General features: G+C 38.0%; 2 protein-coding genes across 3 annotated transcripts in view; both read right to left on the bottom strand.

The window, feature by feature from the left end:
* Positions 1 to 4,506, bottom strand: part of LOC126611474 (F-box/kelch-repeat protein At3g06240-like) — a 137,626-nt gene extending 133,120 nt beyond the window's left edge. Inside the window, exon 1 of the mRNA XM_050279767.1 lies at positions 4,253 to 4,506. Within this exon, the coding sequence (XP_050135724.1) occupies positions 4,253 to 4,311 (59 nt within the window). The 5' untranslated portion in view covers positions 4,312 to 4,506. The remainder of the gene's footprint in view (positions 1 to 4,252) is intronic.
* The window catches only part of LOC126611473 (F-box/kelch-repeat protein At3g06240-like), an 87,331-nt gene continuing 65,935 nt past the window's right edge, over positions 2,899 to 24,294 (bottom strand). The window contains exon 2 of one of the 2 annotated variants that reach the window (XM_050279765.1): positions 2,899 to 3,747. In XM_050279765.1, the coding sequence (XP_050135722.1) occupies positions 3,079 to 3,747 (669 nt within the window). In that variant the 3' untranslated portion in view covers positions 2,899 to 3,078. Of the gene's footprint in view, positions 4,253 to 24,294 lie in introns of both variants that reach the window. The other variant, XM_050279764.1, reaches the window with a different exon arrangement.

The raw sequence follows: 24,294 nt of genomic DNA on the forward strand, positions 1-24,294 counted from the left end.
AACCCAACTTGTAGAAATTGGCCTGACTCTAAACCAGCGAAGCCTCAAGCCTCACCTTCTGACCCTCAGTTGCTCATTATGTTTGAGTAGACCCACACGGACGTGTTGTAACTCATCTATTTCCTTCTTCATACTTTCATTGATCTTCAGTGCACCTTGGAGTTCCAACACTTGGGGTTCAAACCTGTCGACAATCTTCTTGAAGAGGATCACTTGATTATATGTAGCAATCAACTCTTCATCCTTTGCGTAAATAGCATAATGAAGCTCAGAAATGGCACGCTCAAGATCTTGAACCTGAGGTATGGAACATCCATTCTCATTCTCTACATTTTCATAGTTAACTTGGATTGCGTTCAGCCTAGTCTTCAAATCAACGATCTCTTGGCGAGCGATCTCAAGCTGCAGAAAAGTTAGGGCAAAGCTATTAGATCCCTCAAAACGACGAGCTCATATTCCAACCTTTAGATCTTCTCGATAGAGGAATAGGTCAGTTGCCATAGCCTTTACCACCTCCTTGGTAGCCTTAGTATCCTCTTAGTCAAGTAGCATAGACTCAGTTGCGAAAATCGTTGCTTTCTGCATCATAGCAAGCAAAGTAGTCCTTCTATATTTGGTCGTATGCTTCTCAAAGGGGATTGGGCATACAACCCTTTTGGCGCCATCAATAAGCTTAGCACACGCGTTTATGTCTTCAAGCAGGCTTGGTGGATTTCTCACAACTGCCCACTCGAGTAGTCTCTTCTTTCTCAGCAGGCGAATCAGCAAGGTGAGCACGTTTTGGCACCACTTTAGCAACAAAGTCCACCTTATCTCTCTTCATAGTGTCAAGCCTCTTGGAAGGTGAACCAGACTTAGTTCCCGACAGACGCCTCGGCATGAATTTCAACACTGAAGGCAAGACGGAACCCCTACCCTGAGTAATCCTGTCAGGAATTGTACTAGCCATATTTTGCATGGCAGGCATCACTAGCTCAAATCTAGCAACCCTGTGTTTCTTTCTTTTGGAGGAATTAAATCAATCATAAGCCTCTCGGCAGCAGACGGACCCTCACGAGTAGTGGAGGAAATCTTTGATTTGTTTTCTCAACAGGCATCTCTTAAGCAGGCTGGGAAGATCTCCTATTTCCACCTTCATTTGTAGTAAGTTCCACGACAGCAATCAGACGAGCCAATGCATCTGCCTTGATCCTCTTCATCTCTTATCTCAAGAGCAGCCTATCATTCTCCCAGTGAAGAAGACTAAGCAGCCAACGCCATTCACAATACTCAATAGGGGAGTTAAGCCCATACTGGCTTTTCCCTCATTTTTTTCTCTCAGGTCAGCAAGCAGAAGGCCTGCATGCCCAACATTCCAACAGCTCAAGAGGCCCACGACCTCCTCATTTCTCTCAATCATCCCTTAGCTTTAGCCAAGCCGAGCAACCCAAGTAGTGATTTCTGCCACAACACCTCTTTGACCTATGCCGAGCCAACTCTTGGCCCCTGTTAGCCGACATGTCGCACCACCTCGGCGGCTGCCTCGTGACAGCACTATCCAAGAAGAAGACAAGGAAAATTATTTTTTTCTTACCTTAGTGTGGCACAAATAAGGCAAAGAAAGCAACGAAAGACGGTCCTTTGCATGGGCAGGTGTAGAAGATTGTTAGGAGAGTAGGAACAAATGTCCTCTAGCTTTCTCTCTCTTGTAGGGTAGAATAAATTACTCTCTGAAGTTGATTTAATCATCTACTTAAGGTAGACTTTGAAGTGATTTATTTCCCTTTCCTAGAAGAATCTAATTTCCAATTAAAGAGGAATCTACATCAAAATAGGAAACAACCCTAAGTTTCCTAAAGCAAGAGAAGATCTCTACACTTGTTGCCCTCTCCTGCGAGCAGCCTAACAGGTGTGGAGGCATTTGTGGAGTAAAAAATAATCAACAAAATTATGGAGGCAACATGTGGACTTTTGGGTAAAAAAGACAAAATTACCCTCAAGGCACACCGGGATTCCCACGCACAAGCAACGAACAATAACAGCTCAATCAAGGAAGAGTCAAAGGTGATCAAAATGATATTTATTCAAAACCCTCTCATCACTCCTCATCAAATCTCCACTCAAAAGGTAACTCCCAATTTTTCTATTCTGATTGGGATTAATTACCAAATTAATTGCAAGATATTATTTAACATAATAGCTTGCAATTATATTAGAAAAACCCACCATAAGTGGCCAGTCCTTATTTCTTGAAATAGGGTCTGCCACACCCATGTATATAGTCTCATTTATCCACCAAAAAGCTAAGTTCATTCTCTCCCTAAAATTCCCTAAACACTCTCTCTCAAATTCTAACTTTGGCATGAGAAATTCTTTGGCCAAATCACCCCAATTCATCGTGGGCGCGTGAGGCTCTTGGCCTTGATCTTAGGTGTTATTATTTTGTAGGTGCATTTTCCTTAAAGAAGAAGACGGCGGAAATTTGCATCCACATCTGCCACGTTAGCATTTAATAGAAAAATTGACAAAAAAGCTAACGGAGCTATTACATTGCAATGGATTCTTAAGTTGATATATGACATTGCAATGTTTAAAAGATGAGATTGTTATGCAACACAAAGTTAAGGTAGTAAAATGTAATTTACCATTTTGTCTTCCGTATATATTTTCTTAACGAGTAATGGGTTGGGTCTTATTACCCGTTAATATTAGCAGGTCGAGTTCGAGTCGAGTTATACTACCCATTCATTTTAATGTCTGTTACATGACACGACCAGTTAAGGTATTGGTATGTCACGAAAACGACATGAATATGAGAAACACGACACAAATGTAGGTCTAGCTAGAAGGTTTAATTTGATTATGTTAAATGATTAAAAGTTATTAGCTTTTTAAGAAGGGAATTCTAAAGAAAAAAAATGAAAAGATAACGGAATTCTTAGTATTAATTAACTTTAAAAAATAGTTATCATACACTTAATCACATTACAAAATGTGAGAAGCCCAAAAACGAAAGGCAGTCCATGATAAGCAGACAGTTCAAAGGCCACAAAAAAAAAATTGAAGGTGCAAACTCAAGCAGTATATCAAGCATACAAATTAAATAGGAGAAAATGGAGCTTTGCCCTCAACTCGCTTAACTGGAACAATACTTTTCGCATAATCTATCACCCGATTCCTATAGATAATAACAGGAATATGAAGATACTTGAGATTTCTGGTACTAGAATTATAAGAGGTGGCTCTTCCATCGGAGGCAATCATAAGAAGCTCGTCATGTTTCCTAAGTGTCAATGGAAACTCAATGCCCTTAAAGGGTCCAGCTGTTAGGTGTTTTGTCCATGAACTCTTAACTCCGTCATAGTTATCCATTACCCATATTTCAAATAATCTGGAACGCTCTTCGTAACTAGTGCAATAATAAGTGATTGATTCATTATACAGAAAAATACCATCAAGCTTAAAACCAGATTCTCTCCTAGAAGGCAATTCTATCCTATCGAATATCTCATCACCTAAATTAAATGAACATATGTATTCCTCGTCATCGCTTGACAACCAATAACAAAATCCTTTCAAGTACACTGAACAAGAATAGGGATAGCTATACAATGATAATATTTTACTTGATATATTTATCTTAATCTCTTTCCAAGAGTTAGCAGTTGTTGTGTATACCTCAGCCGTGTGAGGAAGAGCAGTATGTTCAATATATGTTTCTTCACCATCTGAATACTCGCAATCATAATTTTCTATAATTCGCACAACCTTGTATTCTTTAGCTTTACAATCATAGCCAAATCCCAATCCTTTAACGGTCGTTTCCAATCCAAATTTTCCTTTTCCCCTGGGAAGGGGTAGAAGAAGGCGTGAATTGGGAAGTTGACTGAATTCCCCCGTTGCTGGATTGCACAAAAAAAAATATTCCCCTACTGTTACACAGACAATCCCATTGCAATAACCGTGAATCTCTACTTCATGATGGTCTTCCCATTGCAATAACGGTACATTAGTTAGGTCCTCAACATCATAATGAAGGTTGCTCTCATCACTATCAATGGAAAAATTAATCATGGACCAGAAAAATTCTCGTTTCCAACTGTCGTAAGGGAAAATGGGCGTCTGAGAACGGTGGAGAAGAATACGCGTGGAGGATGATAGTTTGTTGTCCACGGAATTGTTGAGGTGTTTGGCCACAAAACGAGGACTATTGATGAGGGTGCACCAAGACTTGCGTATGCATTTGAATCGCATCAGAGACTTGGGCGGCAACCTGGACAGGATTTCGACCACCCTATCTTCAGGAGCTTCACTTTCATGCCCCTGAGACATTTTGGCAGTTTTGTTCCACAAGAATTGTTCTCACGTATATATACAGAGGAAATAACACCACGAGTTTGAGAGCAAAACTAAATCAAACTCCAAATCCCTATGGCCTGGTAAGTCAAGGTTCAATTAATAAACATATTACCACATAGGATGCCAAAGTGCAACAGTACTAAATAAACTTGGAGTTCCACAACCACAACATATTTAGCTATCAAAGAAACCGGCAAGGCGATCCAGTCAGTTTCGAGTTTTATGGAGAATCATATGTTCACATTTTTATATTTTTAGATTTTTTTTATTGATACAAAAATAACCCTTCAAATTTTTACCATTTTAGTCTAAGGTTAAATTGATGATAAGGTGAGCATGATATTCGTATATAGGCCAACGTGTAACATCACATGATTTTAATTATCATAGGAAAATTCATATATTACACAAGTTTTAATTAATTAAGCCAATTTTTTTTCATTAGAAATACTAGATGTGGCATTGATATCGTGTTTTCTGTGTTCATGTCATTTTTGTAACATATCTAATAGCTTAACGGTTGTGTCGTGTAACATTGTTAAAATAAATGGATAATGTGACCCATCCCTTTACCCTTAAAGAAAATATTTATTAAATCAATAAATAATCAAATGAAAAACATAATACTAAATTAGTATCTGCATACCACATTGTCACATAAATATTACCTCAAAACATAAAAACATATTTGTCCTTCAAGTATCACATAGACCAAAATAAGAGCCTAATCAAAAAAACATTATTCCATTACTACAAAATATCAAATGTTCAAAGATATGCATAATCACTGTTCTAAAAATCCCCACCTAGCGCCGCCTAGGCGCTAGGCGGCTAGCCACCGCCTCGATTAATGCCTAGGCACTTGAAAATTAAGAAAGGGCGCCTAGACCTGCTGAGGCGCTCACCTAGACCGCCTAGGCACCCACCTAGTCAGTCCAAACCCTTCTAGGTACTTGCCGAAGTTGTGACTCACTTAGACAGAAACTAGATGACTTTGCATTTTATTTTTCTTAATAAATTGTAAGAGACTTGCTGAATACTTAAATGAACACACATTATATGGTTGTTCCCCATTTTTTCATTATGGTCCAATATTTCATAATATATATGCCATTGTATTTTGTAGTTTATGATGAAATTATATATATTTTAAGTTTAAATAGATACTTATTTACATGAAACATAATGCATTTACCTAGTCCGCCTAGATGCCCGCCTAAGCCCTGCCTAGCTGCTTAGGTGGTAGGCCCCAGCCTGTCGCCCGACTAGTGCCTAGTGTCTTTTAGAACCTTGTGCACAATAAAGGAAGTCGAGCCCTTGAGTTTTCTGCATCCGCTTAAATATCATGTTTTTAAAAATAAAAATAAAATTGAAAAATGAAATCCTATGAGAAGAATAGAGTGTAAACAACAATCAATGGTTAAATATAAATCTAGGGTTTATGGATAATGGTGTCGCATTTTGAAGTTGAGCCCTGCATGAAAGCTGTAAAACTTGTTATTACGAGTGATTGTATTTTTTTGTTTTTTTTTTACATTTTCACACTTTTACATTAATTTTTATTAATTTTGTGCACAAACAAAGAAACTATTCATGATGTTTTGGAGGGTTTTAAAAATCTAAACGATAACGTAACCATTGTCTAAGAGTAGAGGATGCAGTCACAAGCGTTTATATATTCTTTCACATTTTTCAACTTGTACATTAATTATTATGAATATTTATTTATTTTTATCTCCCCCTAAAAACACAATTTGTGAGGGTTTGTATGGTTTTAAAAATTCAAATGACGATGTACCCATCGTCAAATTACAAAGGATGCAATCAAGAGTGTTTGCATTTTTTTTTTCACATTTTTCACACTTGTAAATGAATTATTATGAATTTTTTTAACGTGCTTTGGTAAGTTTAAATTGCTTTGTATCTTTAATGTGTTTGGAAAAAAATTAATGTCACCCACTTTTCTTCCATAAATACCATCAAACACCAACACCACATCCACAAACACCTTAACGCAGCTTCCCATGCACCCCCAATTTTTGTACTTCAATAGAGCAATTCTAGCTTGAAAGGTAAGGGGAACAAATGTTGCCCAAAACTCAAAAACACTGCTTCACCGCCTAAAAGTTGAAGGGCAATTAGTAGGTCCTAATATACCCAACTTAGGCCATCTCCAATGAAGGTTGGCCAGAGAGCTCGTTCTAGCCCTATAGCCCTCCAAGAAATTAATATTTTAATGAACAGTGCGACGCCATATTTCTTCCCATCTCCAACTGAAGGGCCAGAGGACCATAGGTCAAACATAGCCCGGTAACAAAAAACCATCTCTAACCGAGGGGGCCAAAGGGCCAAACATAATTTATTATTTTAATTGAATTAATATGGTTACTTAAATAAAACTACCTCAATAATTTTTCGAGATGGAATGTCAAGAATTTTCGAGTTGGAATCTCAACAATTTTACGTCTCGGATTTCAAGTGTCACGTGTCGATCTGTGAGTAACTTTGCAGATTTCTTGTCGATAAGGAATCTCAATAATTTTACGTCTCAAGCTTTGAGTGCCACGTGTCAATCTATGAGTAACTTTGTAAATTTCTTGTCAATACGTAATCTCAATAATTTTTTAGACAGGATTTCAAGTGCCACGTGTCAAGATGTAATTGGTTGTAGGAATTGTAGATAGGATTTTAATCTGCGTGATACTTCTTATCTTTAGCTCCCAATGTCCATAAATAGGGTGGATATTGACCTATAATTCACACACCTTCAGCTTTGCTTGTCCAATATCGCTTTCAATTCAATCTCATTCAGTTCAAGTTTGCAATGAATTCCAACTTTGTATCTTCTTTGGATTCCAACTGGGGGTCCTCATCCAATTCCGAATTGGAAGATAAATGGGAGCAGATGAGACAAGAAGATGAGAAGTTCGATGAAGAAGACGAAGCATTGCGCAATGCACCATAAATGGCAACCATGGTTGAGGTCATGGCGTGTGAGGCAACTGAAGAACAACCTTAATATCGTGGCTCTATTGCTAGTCGCGGCTACAAGCCACGAAATAAAAAGATGGCGTATCAAAATCTGATAAACAACTACTTCAACCCCAACTCGGTGTACAACGAATAGGATTTTAGAAGTCACTTCCAGATGAGGCGTCATGTCTTCGAGTGTTTACTTCATGATGTCCAACATATCAATCAATACTTTTGACAGAAATTGGACAGATCAGGGCGCCCTGGTTTCTCACCTCATCAGAAGGCTACTATTGCACTCCAAATGTTGGCCTATGCCTCCCTAGCTGATGCGATGAATGGTACATATGGTATGTCTGAGTCTACATGCCTTGATAATCTTGCTGTATTTTGTCACACAGTTGTTTAGCTTTACAAAGAGGAATACCTCCGTCAACCAAATCAAGCAGATCTAGATCAACTCCTTCGTAAAGATGAAGACCATGGCTTTCCGGGCACGATAGGGTCATTAGATTGCATGCATTGGCAGTGGAAGAATTGTCCCATCGGATGGCAAGGAGGCTTTACTGGAAGATCGAGAAAACCAACTATTGTGTTAAAGCCGGTTGTGTCATTTGACACATGGATCTGGCATGCTTTCTTTGGAGTCCCAAGATCCCAAAATGATATTACAGTTCGTGGGCGTTCACCGCTCTTTAATAACCTGACGAAGGGTAAATCACCTCAACTTTACTACGTCAACAAGCGTCAGTACAACATGGGGTATTACTTTATAGATGGTATCTATCCAAAGTGGGCGGCACTTGTCCAAGCAATTGCAAACCCTGCGGATGACGCCGAAGGTGGTTTACCTTACACCAAGAGGCATACCGAAAAGATGTTGAGAGAGCGTTCGGTATTCTACGAGCACAGTGGAAGATCATTAACGAACCGGCAAGAGGGTGGAGTCAAGAAAATTTGAACTCCATGATGTTGTGCATCATATTACACAACATGATTATGGAGGATGATTGAGATGGGTATACTGCTGGAGAGTCTGATGACGACCAAGATGATCCAAATAGGTCAAGAAGGGCTTGTGCAAAAATATATAATGGGCCTAATTTGCCTTTGAATCCAAGAACTAGTAATATCTTTTTAAATGAGTACATGAGGCGCTATAGGATGATACGTTCGCATGCTACAAATAAGTACCTACAACAGAATCTTGTTGCACATCTTTAGGCCAAAAGAAGCATGGAGTAGGCATTTAAGTTTTATATTGTGAAATGTTTTTTTTTAATGTTGTTTAAGTTTCATATTGTTAAATATATATATATATATATATATATATATTTTAATGTTGTTTACTGATACTTAATGCTATTTAATATTGTTTAATATTGTTTAATGTTGTTTAAAGTTACTTAATGTTATTTAATGTTGTTTAATGGCTTAGGTAGTTATAGGAAAAAAAATTTGTAAAAAAAAAAATATTCAAATTTAACGGCTAGCTGACGTCAGCAAGTAGCCATTGGGATTCAAAATGCTAGACCGGCAGGGGCTAGCTAGCTGGTGTGGGCCAGCTGATTGGCTCGATTATCTAATTGTGGCTTAATGGGGCCCACGAGCCCTTTGGCCTAGCCTTCGGTTGGAGATGGTTTTCATGTCATTTTGGGCTAGTTTCGGCCTAATGGCCCTCTGGTCGGATCGATTGGAGATGGCCTTAGTGCCAAGGCAAGCCTTGCTTAAAGCTGGTGCTTGCAAGCAAAAATTTCTTAATTTGTTGGGGAATATCCAGAAATAGGACAATTACTTAATCTTGGGACAGAAATAGGACATTTCAAATATGCACACCTGATGCACATCCGATGGATACGCGATGCATAACAATTAGACAAAAATAGGATTTTCTACACCTTGAAATGACCTAATTGCCCTTATATTTAAATGGGTTCATTTGTAAATCCAAGTCAGCATTTCTTCCCCCTTGTTCAAAAATCTATAGCGCCCAACCCTTAGCTTTAAGAACCCTAACCCCAGATGGCAAGACCTTTTTCCACCCCATTTTTTATTGATGCAACCTTTTCCACCCCATTTCAAGCCAATGCAACACTTTTTCCACCCCAATTTTGGACCAACGTAACCTTTTATGTCCACTCTATATATTTAGGAGGTGTGATGTTCATTTGCACATCCTTTCAAAATATTTGAAAAAGTTTCTACCCTAGCATTTGTACATCATTTCCAAAAGATTTCAATGGAAAAATCCAAAAAGAGGTACGCTTTGAAATGAAATTTCATTATTTGAACCTAGGTATTGTAAAATTGGGAATTTTGTGTTTTTTGTGCAAATTAGTGTTTTGTACTGTTAAGTTCTTTATGTTAATTTATGTTATGCTTGTGGTTTAGAGGTTGGTGGAAATTAATTGATTGAAACATGTTCATCAATTCGTGCATACTGAGTGCATAATCCTTGCATGTCTATATGTTGGGCACGCTTTGAATTTGGTTCATGAATTTGTTAAATTTGTGCATACTATATGTATATTCTTTGCATATCATTTTGATATTGCTGCAAATATTCGATTGAATTTTGTTCATGAATTGGTAGATACTATGTGCATAGTTTGTGCACGCGTTGATGTTGGCCATACTTGGTTGTATTTGGTTGATGAACTCGTTTAATTTGGCTAGACAATATGCATATATTGTGCACGTCTTGTGTGCATGCTTATCTTATTTAATTGATTTTCTTATGTTCTAAATATTGCAGGTCGAAAGTCAAATATGCGTCTTCAACGGAACTCATGTGTCCACCTAATGAGGTGTTTCCTGCAACCATCTCCTATTTGTCATACGCCTCGGGGTATCTAGGTAATATTTGAGGCTTCGTGTTCTGACCACTGGGTTGATGTGGACTACATTGACTGGTTCAGGCAGCTCACTCACTACACTATCCTTAAGGCTATTAAGGATAAAGTGAGTGATGGTTCCATCTCCTTCCTTTTTAGGGAACATGTTACGACTTTCAGGAGCCGCGAATTATGTTTGGTGATGGGACTCAGTTTCGAAGGATTCCCCCCCCCCACCACAAAACAGAAAAAGATAACCTTGAAACAATTGGAGGATCAATTCAACATGTGCCAACATCTAGAAGATACGTATAAGCTCAGCCTACTATACTTTGCCCATTTAGTTGTTTTGGGCAAGAGAATGAGTCAACTATTGACTACCACCTGCTTTAGTTGGTAGATGATGAAGAAGAATGGGAGACATATCCCTCTCGATCCGTATCATTCCAGGTGTTGGTGCCAAGCATATCCGTTGCCACTTTGACACGCCACAAGGTTGTAAAAGAAAAAGTTGTAGAGAAACCAGGGGGTGGAATCCAAGACTCCTATAACTTGAGGGGGTTTCCGTATATTTTTCAGGCAATTTCCCTTTTATTTAGTTGTTATAAGTTGAACACACTTTTGCATTCGTTTCCTTTGTAACTTATTGACATTATTGCTTTAAATTTTGTAGATCTGGTTGTTTAAGGTCCAAAAACTATGTGAGGGTGCGCAAGGAGAACCCTCAGTTATTGCCCCATATTTTCCATTGGGACTGTTGGAAGTATGCCCACAAAGCCACTCATTTGATGTAATAGCTTTTGGAATACTTATTGTATTAAACCTTTATAAGTTTAATGAAGGGCCAAGCTTATTGTTAATCACTATTTATTGTATCATGTGTTTAAACAATAAGGGAATCCAAGGAATGTATTTGATCTAAGAGATAAGTGATTTAAGTAAGTTAGATTATCGAGACCTTTCTCTTATGTTCATTCCTAAAACGTTCCTAGCCATAGGATTGCCAATTGAGCATTGACAATCCGCTAAGGTTAGTATGTGTTATGTCGACTCAAGCGTGAGTATGACTAGTCTCAAGTCATTTAGTGTTGGACACTAAGGCAAACACATAGGTGCTCGAAAGAGTGATCGAGTACACTGAACAACGATCAAAAGAGAGTTCGAACATACATGTCATGTAAGAACTCGAGAGTTGCAATATGCAAAGTAGTCCTTCGACCTGAGGCATCATAGATGTCTAATGGTTAGGTCCTTGACCTTTGATCATGTCAAAGGCATTCCATTGGAGTGTCCACGGCATTGTTGGGGTCAAGCTATCTAGTCATGTAGGCATATGAATGCACAACAAGGGATCTCTAACCTTCCATGGTGGAAGGAGAATACTCTAAGATGTGATTCGAGAGTCTTTGGCCAAAGCATATGAATATGACTTAGGAAGTTTGTTCCAAATCTTATTCAAAAGAATCATATGGAGATGTATCACATTGGATAGTAGACATGAAACAAACTATCACTTAAACAATGTGATTAAGAGTATTGTATTAGAGAATGACCGTATTGCATTGTAGTTGTAACTGGATAGGTTCTCCAACCAATTCTACTTAGCTTGGGTAACCATGACATGCTGCTAGGTGTCACTCATGGTTTGTGGAAGCCCTGATGATTAGCAAACACTAATTTTAAGGGAGAATTGAAATGTGGTTTCAATTCACAATCGATCGTTAAGAGTAACAATCGCCCACTACCTCGCTAAATGGAACCTAATGGATCGTACACCGAGTAAGGATGAAAGTGAAGAAATTAAATGAAATGGATATGCAATTAAATGGTTTAATTGAAGAATGGTCAAGATTAATTAATTAGTTAATTAATTTTACGAAAGGTTCGTATTGGGCTTTTAAGTTGGTTTTGAGTTTCGGGGCCCAAAAGTGTTTTGGTCCACAAGGCCCATTATGTTTAAGTTGTATGACAACTAAAACAAAATGGGCAATAAGCCCAATCACAACAAATAGGCCGGCCATGGTGAGGAGAGGGTGAAGGTTTGCTTAATTGCAAGTTTGCCACTCACCTAAGAAAAGTGTTATAAAAGCAACTTTATAGCTATTTTTCTCATTAGGGTTTTTCTTGTAGAAAAGAGGTGAAACCTATTCTCTCTTTTTCAACAAGGAGGCCGGCCACTTAGAGGAGATTTATCTAGCAATCTTTTCTTCTCTAAGTCATCCATTTCATCTTCACACTACATCTTTGGTGTGGAGACTTAGAGACATCAAGCTTTTGGTGTTTTGGAGATTCTATCCTCAAATCCTCAAAGGAAGATCCAATGAGCAAGGAGGTGACTTGTGTTGGAAATATGCCCTGAAAGTCAATCTTTGGAAGAAATCTTTCAGGACAAATGAATCGATGTATGGATGATTCTTATACATCAAATGGCAAAGATACTAATTAGGACTATCTCAATAAACGAAATATGTCCTGAATAGTGAATCCATGGACAATGGATCGATTGAAGAAGTAATCTAATGATGTTAGACTACAGAGACCTTCTTCACATAAACAGATGTCCAAAAAGGTTCCTGGTCATTGGATTGTCGGAGGGATACTGACAATGCGTAGACCGGTACATACTATGTCTGCTTCAATTGGAAGGATGGAAAGTCTCATCCCATTCGTGTTGTGACACTAAGACAAGTATGTAGGTGCTCATTAAGGGAATGAGTTCACTGAACACAATCAAACGGGAGTACTTGCATGGAGGTCTACTCACATGTCAAGCAAGTAACTCTAATGGTTGGAAAGATGTAAGTAATCCTTAGACCTGAGGCATCGTCGTTGTCTTGTGGTTAAGTACTTAATCTTTGATTATGTCAAAGTCTCCCCATTCGAGGGTGTCCACGGCATAATTGGGGTTAAGCCACTTAGTCATGAAGGCAAGTGTATGCGCAACAAGGAATCTCTAATCCTCGATAAGAGAGGAAGAATACTCTAAGATATGATTCGGGAATCTTCGGCCGAAGTATCGAGCGTAATAAAGGAAAGCGTTCCTAAACGACTCAATTGGATCATATAAGAAGGAATAATCACATTAGGGGTTTGACATGATATATCCATACCCTAATGATGTGATTGAGAGTATTGTATTAGAGAAGGATTGAATTACATTGTAATTCCAACTGACTAGGTTCTTTGAATAAACTTCTACATTAGCTTGGGTAGCTATGACATATGGTTAGATGTCACTCATAGCTTGTGAGTTCTTCTAGATGATTAGATGTAGTCGTCAAAGAAGAAAGGTGAATTAAAATGAGGTTTTAATTCACTAAGTGATTGAATTAAATATAAGCAATTGGATTAATGCCAATCACCTCACTGCCTTGCTAATTAGAACCTAAAAGATTGTTCACCACAACACTATTGTAGTGAGTAACTAATGGATGATGGAAACAATTAATTGGATTAATTATGTGTTGTGATTAATTTAGAAAAGTCTAAAGAAATCATAAAAGCGATAAAGATCGTTTTGGGCTTAAAGAAACGTTCGGGTTTAATTAGGCCCATTGGGCCTAAACCCATTGGGCTTTTATTCAAGCATTGGATGACTTGAAATAATAAAAGCCCAAAGCCCAAGAACAACACAAAGGGGCCGGCCACTTTAGGTGAGGAAAGGTGAGATATTTAGTCAAGTTGTTGACTAGGTTTCTTTTGTCTATATAAGCAACTTTATAGAGATAAAGTTCATTAGGGTTTTTGTGAGTTTTGAACAACAAAAGAGGCAAAAGAAAATAGCCATCTTGAACCACAAAGGCCGGCCACCAAAGGGGGTTTTTACTAACCTCTCTTACACCCTTTTGGTTATTCCTTCATCCTTCTCACTACACTAGTGGGTGAGGATCTTTAGAGGTTTCCTACTTTGGGAACTTGAAGAGAACCTAGGAGCACTCATAGTAACAAAGTGGAGGAGGCAAGGAGGGAAGCTAGGCTCAAGGATTTCAAGGAGCAAAGGCCTTGGAGGTGGTCCATCCTTGGTCTTAAGTCTAGATCAAGAGGTATAAGACTAACCTTCACTTTGTTCTTGATTCTAAAAATTGTTTTGATGCATTATATATAAACCTATGAACCTTGAAGGGGATTTGCATGATTATAGCTTTGATAATATGTTATAAATGCTTCCGCTGCTTTCGTATATTAAATTTTGATTTGTATATGCATGATAGTCATTATGAAATCCCATTCTAGAATCTCATAAATTTCCCTTCAACTTGAAGGCCCTCCACTTGGGTGAATCCCTTGTGTAATCAAGGATGAGCTTCAAGGGTAAAGAATCTCTAAATCTTTTCTTCTCTTTAAGTTTGTTAAAGAGTTTATTGGTTCACCATATACTAGGCTTTGAAAGTCATGGGTTTTATGAATTGTTTTTGAATGCATGCCTACTTTAATGTGTTAATAGTTTGCATATGTATTCAAATGTTCTTACTTGTTCTTAGCTAGGACAAAAATTTTCCGTCAGGGACACCAACTTAAATTCGTCCCATCACAAGCTGAAGAGCAGTCTTTTTCCACAAAAATAGATACATGTTTGTTCCAATTTTAATAAATTTTCTGAATTTTGTATTACGAATAAGTTGTACTTAGGTATGCAACACCGATTTTGTCTGATGTAGGTTATTGTCCACTTGATTACTCCGATCGAGGAAGAAAATATGGCGCCTTACTAGAACGTCATGTTTGATGATGTTAAGGCTAGTAGGGATGCAACATCGGAGGATGAAAGTAAAGGTGTTGCAAATGCTGATCAAAACTCCGAGGTCACTCCTTCACCCGAACTGAAAAAGAAGGCGAAGAAGTGATACCACACATGCATAGGAGCGTTGCCATCATCATCCCGGCCAACAGTGAGTACATAAATCCCAGTAAATTGTAGTTTCAATTTAGACTAATGTATTGTCTCTAAATGGAGATCGGTTTTGGTGGACATATGATATGAAATTATTATTTTTTATACGCAAGAGTTTGAGTTTGTTTCTAAGCGACAGTTTAAAGGATTTTCAGTGACGATGGATGTCCAGTTTAGGACAATTGTAGAAACATTAAAGGATAAGTGGTATGGCGTATAAAGTTGGTTGTCGAGCTTGAGCGTCACCGAGGCGATGCAGCTGGAAAATCGTTTGACAAGCCCCCAACCCTTAATAAGTCGATAGGCTCAGGGTGAGATGTAGATAATTTCCTTGAGGATGAGAAGCTTGATAGTTCCCCTAAATATCCACCAGGTTATGAAGATCTCACTGCACTTTCCCCTCAACCTGAAACCTCTACTGGCGAAGGGAAATCGCTTAGGAATCGAAGGGACATCCTGCTACAAATCTGTCTACTTTTGATGTCAACTTGGAAAAGATAGTTGAGGCCTAAAACGTAAACGATGTCACCCAATCATTACTGCGTATATTGGAGTTTAAAGTCAAGGGTAAGTTGGGAGAAGGGCAAGTTCTCTATCTTCAAGAGGAAAACGAAGACACGAAGGTCAGCGAGCATAGCACCCATACTGAGGAAGGCGTCAACGGTCAATCTATCTAATTTGGAGCCCCTTCTTGGTAAGGGAATGCATCATAAATGGAAAGGAATGCAACTGGTGCACCCTTTCACCTTTCTTGAATCCTACAAACGAAGGAAAGTTGGCGATGGTCATTCCACTGAGGATTTTGTTGTTGACCTAGATCCCATGAGGATCATCCCAAAGCCAGATGTGGAGGTTTTTGTTGACGTCTTAACGCATTGGTGGGTTCGCCTAGGTAAGTTCACTTTCGATCGTCATTCAGACAATTGAATATAAACTCGATGTCTATATATTCGTAACAACCTATGGTTTTTGTTTTTGTATACCAACGATAGACTGGACATATATGGATTGGCTACTATGGGTCAGGATTTTTTTTACCAAACTCATCTAGTCTGAGGGTACTCTAAACAACAATGTAAGTAATTGTTCTTCATTTGTAACTTGTTTCTGTTTACCACATTATAAGTGAGTACAAGAGTTTAATTTTGTCTTTTACAATGCATTTGACCTTGGATTTAGCACATCAATGTTAGCTTTTACCTTCTGAGGAAGCATTCGATAGAACGTCTTACAAATTTAGGGGTGCGGTGGACAACCGTTGACTTTTATTTCTGGGTAAGTGTTATGTTATTATTGTTACCCTCTAATACGTGTACTTATGTTTGTAATATGGTTTTGCACCTGATTTACAAATAGGCACACATGTCCTTGATTTTTGTTTTATGTGGGAAAATTTGAAATTAGGTTGCAACACATCGGTGCAAGAAAATATGAAACAAGAATATGCGCAATTTGAGACCCTTGGTGGGAAGGGTAAGTCCAAGGCAAAAGAAGCTCTGATTTTTACACCTTTGAAGCCCTTGATGAAAGTCCTGTCAGCTGATGCAAGTGCAATGCCATACACGGTGCATGGAATGATGTTGACCAAGTATTCATCCCATGTCATATGAACGGCGACCTTGGATGTTGGCTGATGTCCATCTTCTATGTTGCACGATCATGATTTACAATTCACATCTGTTAAGGTCGGGGTGGGCAAAAATAAAGAAACAACTTGTTCATATGCATTTCGTAATACCTTAACTTTTAAAAGCGACAGGATTCCAAGTTGCACGAAGCGATTTAAAGCTAACCTCGAAAGCAATGGACAAAACATTTGAGATTCAGATGAGGGCGAACTGCAGCCAACGGAACAATGAGTACGTTTTTTTTTTATACTTATCTCAAACTTAATTGTAAATGTCTTAAATATCAAATGTGTTGTAACCTGGAGTTATTGTTTTCTGGTAGTGCAAACTGCAGAGTTTTCTTACTCAAATTTGCTGACTACATACCATCGAGCTTGGACATTGACCATATATAGCATGAGAACATGCTGATGCGTAAAATAACTAAACACACAAATTAAACCCTCTTTTTATCAATTGTAGTAAAGTATGTAAGTAGGGATCGTTCTAGGCCGGGGATTAGGAGGGATTGCTAAATCACTTGGAAACTGACTTGAAAACGTGAAAACAAAGTTTAAAACACTAACTAGACTCAAAGAATGCAAAACTATACTTTAAAACACTAAAACAAACCAAAAGACTCAAAACAGCCCCTAAACACTCAAAACTATCTTAAAAACACAATTTGGGCAATTTTGGGACTCTCACACAAACTTGGACAAATTTTGGTTTTCTAATGAACTAAAACACTTAAAAACATAATCTAAGACAAGTTCTAATTAATATGACTCAAAGAAATAAGATGGGGTTGATTTTTGACGAAAATAATTAAATTAAGACAAGAACAAAGTAAACAAATTCTTAGACAAATTTGGGTGAATCAAAACACTCTAACACACAACCAAAACAGAAATTAAACACTTTGAAACAATAAAGTAAAAGGGGGATTTTGGTTTTAATGAATTTGAAAACAAAACAAACTTTGTAAAACAAAACAGATTGTAAGTGAATTTGAATGAAACTTATGGATGGAAGATTAGCTAGGAGGTTCTTCTCCACATATGTCACACTTGCATACAAAATGATTTCCAGTTGCTTTTCAATAATTAACTCTCAGTTTTTTCCACAAGTTATTAGGTTGGATGATTGCATACGACAACCCAAAACATTCCCTACAAGTTCCCTACATGAATTGCATAATAGAGATACAAGCAAGAATCATTAAGTTCTATGAAAAACATAAGCATTGACGAGGCACTCGTTACTATGATTTGCATGAAACTTATGCCAAGAGTTTACTTAACGTGATTGTGACTAGCAACCTTCACTACTTGTGAATATAAGTTTATAACGATTAGGTGAAACTCCCTTATATTCTAGCGTCAAATTCATGCATGAAAATTAAGCGTGCACTCTTAACCAACATACACAAATTAGTTTTTATATGAACGGATAAGTAAATTGAATTCACAACTTATGAATCACAACTGGATGTAATCAAATCATATTGCAAGTATGAACATAGTTTCGAATCACCCCCTAACTAAGAGGGGTTTAGTTCCTCATACTCACAAAGCAAAGATACATAAAATTAGACATTAAAATCAAAGGAAAGAAAACACCTAAAATGCTCCAACTTGGTAGCAAGTGCATCCAAGATTCCTCCTTTCCCTTGCTTGCGGCAGATTGGGTTATGGATAGATTTTTGGGTAGTTTTATGATGTAGAATGGATGGGGAATGGTATGGAAGGGTTTAGGGTGAGTGTGGAGGAGTGTTTGATGGTTGGAGGGTGGTGGAGAACTAGGCAAAGAGGGTGGAAGAAGGTGGAGTGGCTATTATGTTTTCTAGGCACTAGAATGGTGTTTTTGGGGTGTTTTGCTTCCTAGGGTGTGTATGGACGAATTTTTGTGATAAAATGATGAATATGGGGGATTGTCCTTTGGCCAAGGGGTGTAAACATGTATTTATAGGCCCCAAAAAACCTTAGAAAATCAGGTTAGGTTAAGGATGAAATGCATGGCAATTTGTATGTGTGGTGTGCAATGGTCCAAGGGTGAAAATGAAGTAATGATGCAAAGTGTGAAGGGTAAAATGGAGTGGTGTTGTAGCTAGGGAGCATGAATGATTGTGTACATTGCATAGAGATGGAAAGGGAGGTGAAATGTGTCAACAAATGGGTCAAAGGTGCAACAACATGTGTTGCACATGGCATTGGATTCCAAATGTGAATGATGGAGCATCAATTGGTGCATGTAATGGATGTAAATGTTGTCTAAAATCTAATGAGTGAAGGGAACAAGAGGTATCAAGCAATTGAGTGTAATAATTAAATGAATTGAAGCATGAAATTAGAAATTATGTAGGGGACAAGAGTGATCAAGCATGGCATGGAATCCAAAAGGAATTCTATGTGGTTTGCATGGCAAGGAATGCAAGTTGGGGTGACAGATTTTTGGGCTGTTTTCTTCATCTTTTGGACCATAATTCTTCATATTCTTGGCCTCTTTAGTTCTCAAATTCGTCCATCCACTTGGCCCATGCATTTGCTATCCATTCCAAGCCCGAAACATGCTCCAAAGGCCTCCAAAATGCATCTTCTTACATACTTTGTACTTAGAGTCTGAAAACACACAAAAATAACTTTGAACACTAAAATAACTAAGGAAATACAACGTAAATGCACAAGAACAAGCTAACTAAGTCGCATAAATATGCTCCTATCACATGCCTTTTCATACTCAAGCTTGCCATTGAGTTCATCAGAGGTCATGCATTTGTCTGAATCATTATGTGGACACAATTTATTTCAATACTTTTATTGTTATAACCAAACAATTGAGTTACCATTCAAATCATAATTTGAGTACTTAGTATGTAATTGTAATTTCATTACACTTTGCCATTGCATTGTTTCAGTATTCATTATGTATTCTTAATTTTATTACTTAGCTATTAAAGGCCTTTTTGTTGCCATTGGATGTAATTAACGTATTAGTGTAATTTTGGTACACTTTGCAATGACATGGTTTCAATATTGAGCATGTTATCTTTATTTTATTACTTAGCAATCAAGAGCCTTATGTTAGCATTTCTACTTCTAAGGCTTCCTGATGTTGCAACCTATGTGCATGTCTTGTTCATGGCATGTGCATAACGTGTACATGTGATGTGCATAACTTGAAGATGAAATGCCCAGTACCAGTTATTATATTGTATGTAAAAAAGCAAAATCGGAAATGATAGTGGAATTCCATTAATATACATAGATAGCACTGAATTAATTAAACATTGAGGTCCTTCTTATGACAAACAACATGCAAAATGTCAAAATATAACAAAATTTGAAGGGCCCACAAAAGAATTCAAATTAAATTATCCCTACAGAATGTCCCCAACGGCAAGTGCTTTGTAGTAGTCAATGGTCGCCCACTTCACGTTGACATCCATTTTGATTGCATAGCAGCGAAATATCTCAAACCCCTCACTGAATCTTGACTGAAAGCCTTGTTTGTATTCCTTGCCCAATGAGTTGTTTATATGCTTCGAATGACATGAATTTTTCGATTTCTTTTGCCGTTAACATCTCCACAGGTTGGCAAGCCCTTTTTAATTACCACTTCATGGATGCAATGTTCTTCGTATGATCTTCTTTGTGCTTAGTAATCCTCCCTACAATTGTTTCAAGCTCATACGGTTTGAACGAGCCTGTGTCTTCCGTCCAGGGGAAGAGGGAAGTGAGCATAAGTGAGAACAGGAAGTCAGCTGACACCTAATCAAATATCAGAGGAAATGGAAATAAAGATGAGAATTAAGTGGGAGTAATGGGCATAAAGGCTACCTAAAGAGTTACAATTGTTTTACCATTTCATCTCACTTATTGTCATCACTAAATGGCTGTTAGTGAGGTGAGTTATGGAGAAGAAACTAGGGTAGCAAGCAAGAACAAAAAGGCTGCAAGTTGCAGTGGCAAAGGGAGGAGAAAAAAAATAGAATAGAAAGAAAAGGCAAGGCAGCAGCGTTGGGGAAGGAAGGAAATGAAGGAGGAAATCTTAGCATTCCCTTCTTTCGGTTTTATCTTCTCAAACTTATGTCTTTCTTTTGGTTTTATTTGATAATAATGTGTAACTAAATTTTTAGTAGTTAGGGGCTGTTTTGAAGCCCCAAATATGATTGCAAGTTTGTTATGACATTTCGTTTGAATTACTTTTATGAATGGATGAAAATTGGTTCACTACTTGTCTCATTGCTGAATTTTTTTTATGTGTTTTCTATGGATGCATACTTAGTAAGCATATCTAGGATTCTAACGCTATGAATATGTGTGTGCTTGCCCTTGTCGAATGAGGACCTGCATATGTTCTAGAGTAGTACTTGTTAATTGCGATTAACATGTGAACCAATTTCTAGAGCAACATAACGCTAGTACTTACGATGCCTTGTGATGACTCAAACTCTTTTTGTTCTTAATGATTTCTACTTGTTAAATCTATGAACACGTCATTCTAGATTGCATGCTAGGAACTAAGTTAAGTTGAAAACGTCATTCTCTTAACATACTACATAAGAAAAAGTAATAGGTTGAGTTCTAACATTGAGCCAACTTAAGCATCTTCATCCGGAAATAAAAGGAATTTGAATGAAACATAACATGTTTGCATGATTATTTGGTGGTGGATAGCAATTCCCCTAACTCGTTTTCTTAATTTGTGAACTACTTAAAATTTGTTTATGTCCTGTTTTTGTTCGATTTAATTTAAATAGCAAATCAACTCCAAAAATCCCAAAAATTTGTATGAGAGTAGCTCTGTGTGTCTAGTGTTTTCATACAAAGGTATTTTTAGATAAGCGTAAGTTAGTCTAATAATTATTTTTCGGTGGCTGGTCAGTAGGGACAGCAGCCCAGTTTTTTTGACATTTTAAGTAGTTAGATAAAACAATCTTCTACAGGAAAGACCCTTATTTTCATATGCTACAATTGACAAATCTTAGCTTTAATAAGGAAAATCAATAGGACATTTGTGTGCTACTTTGTGGTGTGCTTTTAATCCTATCAGTGGTCGTAATTCCTCGGTCGGTGTCGTATAATCAAACATTATTGAACATTGCAGGCGTGGAGGCTGATAATGTGATGAAGTTTGCAATGTGTTAGTGTGTGTGTGTGTGTGTGTGTGTGTGTGTGTGTGTGCGCGTGCGTGCGTGCACATGTGTGGAGTTAGTAATGTGAAATGTTGTGGTTGAATAGGTGATTGCCTATGAAATAGGAAAAATATTGGTGCCAAGAAATTGTTCTGGTTCCCTAGAGAAAGGATGGATACATGGTGCTAAAAAATACCTTGGTGGGATACTTTCCACAATTTTTTAACAAAAAATGTGATAAAGAGCAATGTGTTGTATGCTTTGGGATTCTCCTCAAGAATTGGCACCAAAAGGAATGATACTTACCCCATTATTTTAAGGTTTCTTTTATTGGAAAAGGCACCATGCTTATAGTTGTGTAAATCCCAATCTAAAAAGTGGAAATTGGTTAGCAAAATTGGGCTTCGATAGTTTGTTTGTAAATGTATTAGATGGCATCGTAACCTTATTGATAAGACATGGTAAATGAGTTGTACATGTGTTGTACATGACCTCACCTCTATGTCTTGTCTTAACCTACTTGAGGTGTGCATACCATGTAAATGTGTAAGATGTTCTTTCTTCTCATGTCAACTCATAAATGTTTAATAATAATATGTTACAAAAAAAAAGGTTTTAATTAGGGTTTTATTCGGCTACATAATTTGACCCAATGGGTTTTCATCCAAATCAGGTAGACTTGTATAAGCATGCTTTTTTCACACAGACCTCATCCCCATTCAATCTGGGTTATAAACATGACAACTGAATATCCTTCTGATTTGCACAACTTTAATCCAAAAATACCATGACATGCAAAATACATGCACATTACAAGGCACCCTATGCAATGGAAACAATCATGTGGTGTTGGGGATATCAACAGGTTCCCTGCAAGTCCGTTGGCTATGACCATGCTTCCGGCGACACTTGCATTTCCAATAGATTATATGTTCTCCTTGTGACGGGATACGCCGCTTCTTGGGTCTCCCGACCAGTACCTTCCTTGTCGAAGGTAGGACTAACGTGCATTCAGCTGCAGTTTTGTGTTCCATTGCAGAGCGAGGAATACCGAGTATATGGAATCAGAATAGGTTGCCTTTCACACTATACTAAAGTAGGTCGAAGCCAACTCATAAAAGTTGCAGCTTGCAAATAAGTAAGCTACAATGGCGTGTTTGCAAGGCAATTGCTCAAGATCGAATTTTCAGCAAGTGCAAGTCTTGTTACGTATATCAACCACGGCTTCACTGTCTTCGTGGTAAACATGAAACTCAGTGTCACTTACTTTATGGACACACATGTGCCTTGCATCCTGTACCCTTTTTCTTTTTCTTTTTTTCTCACCGAGACCGGGGCATGTGGTAGTGATCACGTGTACTATATCCTGCCTTTGTCAAAACCATTTTTGCAACACCACCTAATTAAATCGATTAAGTAAAGTATGGGTAGCCCCATTGCCATGCGCAACATCACATTAATGCTCTTAGTAATGTTAGTGGTCATTACATTGTACCTCTTCCCATTCATTCGAGCCCGCAACAACTTCTCCACACCCACATCATTTAGGTACTTTGCTACCAAGTCTCTGATCTTGGAGAAGTGTGTGTCGAACTCGGCACGGGAATAGGATTTCGTAGCCTTGTGGTAGTGGTAGAAAAAGTTGTCCTTCTTTTTTAGGCAAAACTTGGCCTTGATATTCCCTTTCAAGTGATACATGTATAAACATGTTAATATTTTTTGAAAACCTTATTGACCACGTTTGCGATGCTTGCGTTGTAGTCCGAAATTATTACCAAATTCAGTACATCCCCAATCATTCCATGGAGTTGCTTGAAAAATCACTCCCAGCAATCATCGTTCTCTATGTAGCCTATGCTGAAAGCCAAAGGGTAGATGTTGCGGTAACAGTCGAACGATGTCGCGGCTAAAAGGACACCTTTGTATTTTGAATTCAAGTGACATGCATCAACCGCAATAACTATCCGCATCCATGACAAGAAACTCATGACTGATGCACCAATTGCAAAGAAAAAGTACCAAAAACGATGGTCTCCGTCAGTTAGGATGGTTGTCTTGCTACCTAGATTTAGCCTTTCAAATTTGGCACAATAGGCCGGAAGATTGGCATATGAGTCCTCAGGTGAACCACATCATGATGACAATGCCAATCCTCTAGCTCGAGATGCTGACTATTGTGACCCCGAGATTGGTTTTAACATTGTGCACAACATCTTTGACGTTGTACACCATATCGGGATCATTGAACATTTCCCTCATCATATGACCAATAAGCCGCGTGTTGACTTGCAGGTGACGGTCCTTTAACAAAGCCAAATCACATTGTGGGAGACTTCATCTTTGGGAATCCTAAAATCTTCATTACGTTTCCAGTATCCGAAAATCCTCCATGGACACGGGACATTCTTACACTTGACAATGAGACACCCCTTTGAAGATGTATTGACCAGGTATTGAAAATTCCTTTTAATCGATTTCAATCGAAACCTTTTCAACAGATCTTGCTTGTCGACA

Source organism: Malus sylvestris, chromosome 17 (genome assembly GCF_916048215.2).
Source record: "Malus sylvestris chromosome 17, drMalSylv7.2, whole genome shotgun sequence".
NCBI classification, from domain to species: domain Eukaryota; kingdom Viridiplantae; phylum Streptophyta; class Magnoliopsida; order Rosales; family Rosaceae; genus Malus; species Malus sylvestris.